At 38.4% G+C, this 4,086-nt stretch overlaps 1 protein-coding gene across 1 annotated transcript; it reads left to right on the plus strand.

The window, feature by feature from the left end:
• The first annotated feature begins 536 nt into the window (after window positions 1-536).
• Window positions 537-3,346, plus strand: upd1 (unpaired 1). Its single transcript, XM_068302986.1, has 4 exons — window positions 537-968; window positions 1,446-2,006; window positions 2,113-2,262; window positions 2,370-3,346. The coding sequence occupies exons 2-4, from the start codon at window positions 1,539-1,541 to the stop codon at window positions 3,162-3,164; spliced, it is 1,413 nt and encodes a 470-aa protein (XP_068159087.1). The 5' UTR covers window positions 537-968; window positions 1,446-1,538; the 3' UTR covers window positions 3,165-3,346.
• The last annotated feature ends 740 nt before the right edge of the window (window positions 3,347-4,086 follow it).

Here is a 4,086-nt window from a genome sequence, read left to right on the forward strand (position 1 = left end):
TTGAAATTATTTCAAAACACGCGCCAACCCTAAAAAGAATAATTGCAATAAATTGCAATCAATTTTTTTCAAGTGATTTTAATTGCGAAAAAAACCGATCCAACAAATTAAGTGCAAGTGACTAAATAACATAAGTGGAATCTACCATATATATATATATATATTCTATATAGAGGTTCCCCCCAAATCTCAATTCGACTTGGAACTTTTTCAACTATAATGCGGTGTGTGTATTATTTTTGATTTTATATTCTTAATTTATTAACATAAAAAAGCAAAGCAAGGAATTGCAGAAAGAAGGAGAAGAATTCTAGGATTCAGTTTCAATTTTACTCATAAATAATTTGATAATTAATATTATTAAATTATTACCATTGGATTCTTAAACATTTTAAGCAATTCCATTTTTTATATTCTCTGTTTAAATTAAAAAAATTTTCATATTTCAATTTCTGAATTTAACTTTTTGAAATGTTGATATATTGAAAAAATTTACTAGCTTCGTTTACTATCGTTTTCTCTCTCTCTCACTGTCTCTCTCTCACTCACACACACAATTCACATTCGTGATACTCTCGAGATTATTGTCTAAATTATCAAGTTTTCGAAAAAACCCAAAAAATTAAAAAAAAAATAATAATATTTATAAATAAATTAAAACAGACCATAAAATAAAAATAAATTACTCTAAAATTTTCAATCACTCTTACACCCACAACAACAAAAACAGCTATAAAATATATATTAAAAAATTTAATATATATTATCATAGGGAGAAGATAAATCTAGAAAAAAAAAACTGCTCACACACGCAAACACACACACAGACACACACACGCGAAAAAAAGGAAAAAAGAAAAGCAAAGGAAAAACAAAAGAAGCGAAATCGAAAAGAAAATGTTAAAAAAAACCATTGGCAATTTCCCAGACGAAGAAGGCATTGCAATTGCATTTGCACTTAAGGAAACGTATTGAAAACGCAGCGAGCTCTTATTTCCTTGTCTAAGCCCCTCTGCCACACCCCCCACCATCAGCAATTACCACCCAACCCATCCCAACCACCCGCCGAACATTCTCCCTCCTTGGTTAGCCTTATGGTTTGTTTGTGTGCGTGAGTGTGTGTGTGTGTGCGAATGCTGAAAAATACCAACCCATAAATTTCCCAATTTTCTCCAGCTCCATCTCCATTCATCCTTTCATTAACCAACTGTCCTCTCTTTCACCCATTTTGCATACACATATATTTAGAAGTTTTTGTTGTTTTGCACTTTTTTCTTTCTTCCTTTCTTAATATTCTTTTTGGCTACCAGCACCAATAATAAACATTTCAAAAGAGAGGGCAAATAAAAGAAACCGTTTAATAATAGAACTCATCTCTCTATATAATATCTATAAAAATATTGATAATAAATATATATCTAAATATATATATATATGATTTGCAGTTGGTTGCCATCAGGCTGCAACCAAAGTTAAAGCCAACAAGACGGAACAGACAAGGAAGAGAACATCGAGAAGGGAAGTGGTGCGGCTGGACAATGCGGATATGTGTTCCTCGTTGCTGCTGCTTCTGCTCCTGTTGGTTGTCTATCGGATGCAAACGACACTGGCCATGGGTACGGCCAGTGGGGGGCTTAACTGTAATAGCTACATCGACAACAACAACAACTAGTAGCAGTACCTCATCCATAGCTGGTGATACCTCATCATTGGCAGCCGCCTCTCTATCATCATCATCGTCCCCATCATCATCATCATCGTCGTCGTCATCGTCATCATCATCGTTGTCGTCGTCGTCATCATCATCATCTTCATCATCATCATCATCATCATCTGGCTTTGGTGTGCCTGCCCAGCGTAAACGTCATCGCAAACGAAATAGCAATTGGATTGATTATCGTAACTACAATGAAAGCACAACGGCCCTGGAATGGTCGAATCCTTGCAATGGCCTCTATCAGCCAACAGGAAACATGGAGCGTCGTCATCGTCTACGTCCCAGGCAGGTAAGCAAATCAGGAAACCGAAAACTTTAAACACTTTCAAAACAAGCTTCAACACAATATCTCATGCCCTTTCTCTCTCTCTCTCTCTCTCTCCCTTTCATTTTAGAGCTTTAATCAGCTAAAGCGCAACGCCTTTAAGGAATTCCGTGGCCTGAATGCCAGCGAGGACTCCGTCATTGATATCAGGAATATGACTTCATATTCCCTGCACAATCATACATACAAATTTTTACCCAAACTGAAGCCCAACTCAACGGTAAGTTTCTACTAGATCTCCTGACCCTCACTCACCCACATCCACATCAATTTCTTATTTATATATTTTCGTTTCCCTTTTCCACCCCTTTCCCCGCGTATTTGCAGATTGCCTTGAAGCGCTGGTACCGCAACATGCAAACCTATGTGGCCAGTTTTGCCTATTTGCGCCGTTTGCAAATCAATTGGGATCGTCGGGTCATTAAGCGCGAGTCGCCAGCCGCCAAGGAGTTGCGACTTCTCCTACTCAGTTCCCGTAGTATGCTATGCGAACTGGAAATGGCTGTGAATCACACATATCCCATAAATGGAAGGCAAAAGCATCGCAGGAATGGTCACAATGCGTCTGGCATGGGTCGCAGCAGCAGCAGCAGTAATGTTCACTTGCCGCAAATTTCTCGCAACGAGATGAACAAGCGCCTAAAGTTGCGCAGCAAACGCAAGTCCTTTGACATTTTAACGCCATGCAATAACAAAACTCCCATCGATGAGGTCGACTCGATGGATATGCGTTTCGTTAAGCATCATTATTACGAGTTCCTGAGCACCATGTGGCAGTTGTTGCGTCGGGAGGGCAGACGGGAAAAGCAACGCGGTTTGTCGAGAAAATCAAAATGGAGAAATAATGCCTATCTAGCCTCGGCAACATCCTCATTGTCCTCACCTTCATCCTCATCGTCGTCGTCGTCGTCGTCAATAATGTCGTCGCCTTCGTTGTCATCAACATCATCATCATCGTCGTTGTCGTCGTCGAGCAGCAATCGTAAGGAGTTCAATGAGGTATCCAAGCCACCAGCCGAGGGTGTTGGACGACGTGGTAAAAGGCAATCAAAGACTACGGGATCCAACTATCTGGGTAGTCGACGGCATCAGCAACAAAAACGTCGCGTGCTGCGCACGTGAAATTCCCCTTGAAAAACATCTTCTACGTTTCCCGTGCCCCGTGTATCCCGCCCATCTCATCAAAACTCTCTCTCTTAAAAACAACAACAACAAAAAATCGGAAACAAGAATAGTGAATTAAGTGAAAAAACACATACACACACACACACGTAAAACCTTGCTTAAGTAAATTATTTGATTGATCTTTAAGTCTTTCACTCTCTTTCACTAACTCTCTCCCCTTCTTTCTCACTCTCTTCTACACACACACACTTCTATTTGGGCCTCCATTTTGAATTCACTTAGAAATTCTTATTTTATAATGTATTTATTTTACACCGCGTAAAGTAATTGTAAGTCCCTGGCTCCTAACTATCTAATGCTACAGTTTTTGTCGTTCTAGTCGCCAGTCCCCTCCCCTCCACCTCCCCAGCCACATTCCAAATACCCAATGTCAGCCCTCCTCAAGTAACATTCCAACAGTTTTTAGTTAGCCTACTCGAAAGTATTATGGTTTACACACACACACACACACGCACACACTTATGATAGATATAGTATATATAAACTTTTCCTTCTCTTTTTTTTGTGCCCAATTTAAGTTAAGTTATTATGGATTTTTTTTCTGTTTAGTTAGATTACGTTAAAGTCTGTGATATAGTCATGAGTGTTAATCGCAATATGCTTAATTAGTTTCTATTTATCATATTTGTAATCGATTGTATATATATTTTTTTTCCCAATACCTAACTTTACCTTGGATATACATTAATGTTTTGATATTGGCAAACGAAACTGATTCGAATGAAATAATAAAATAATAACTATATGTCTAAAAAAACAACAACAACCACAAAGTAAATTATTGTTTTCCTCTATGGTTTTTTCTGTGTTCTTAATGTTATGAGATGACGGAATGTGGACAACCGAGACTTACCCCCCC

The sequence above is a fragment of the Drosophila tropicalis genome, unplaced genomic scaffold (genome assembly GCF_018151085.1).
Source record: "Drosophila tropicalis isolate 14030-0801.00 unplaced genomic scaffold, ASM1815108v1 contig_158, whole genome shotgun sequence".
Taxonomy (NCBI): Eukaryota; Metazoa; Arthropoda; class Insecta; order Diptera; family Drosophilidae; genus Drosophila; species Drosophila tropicalis.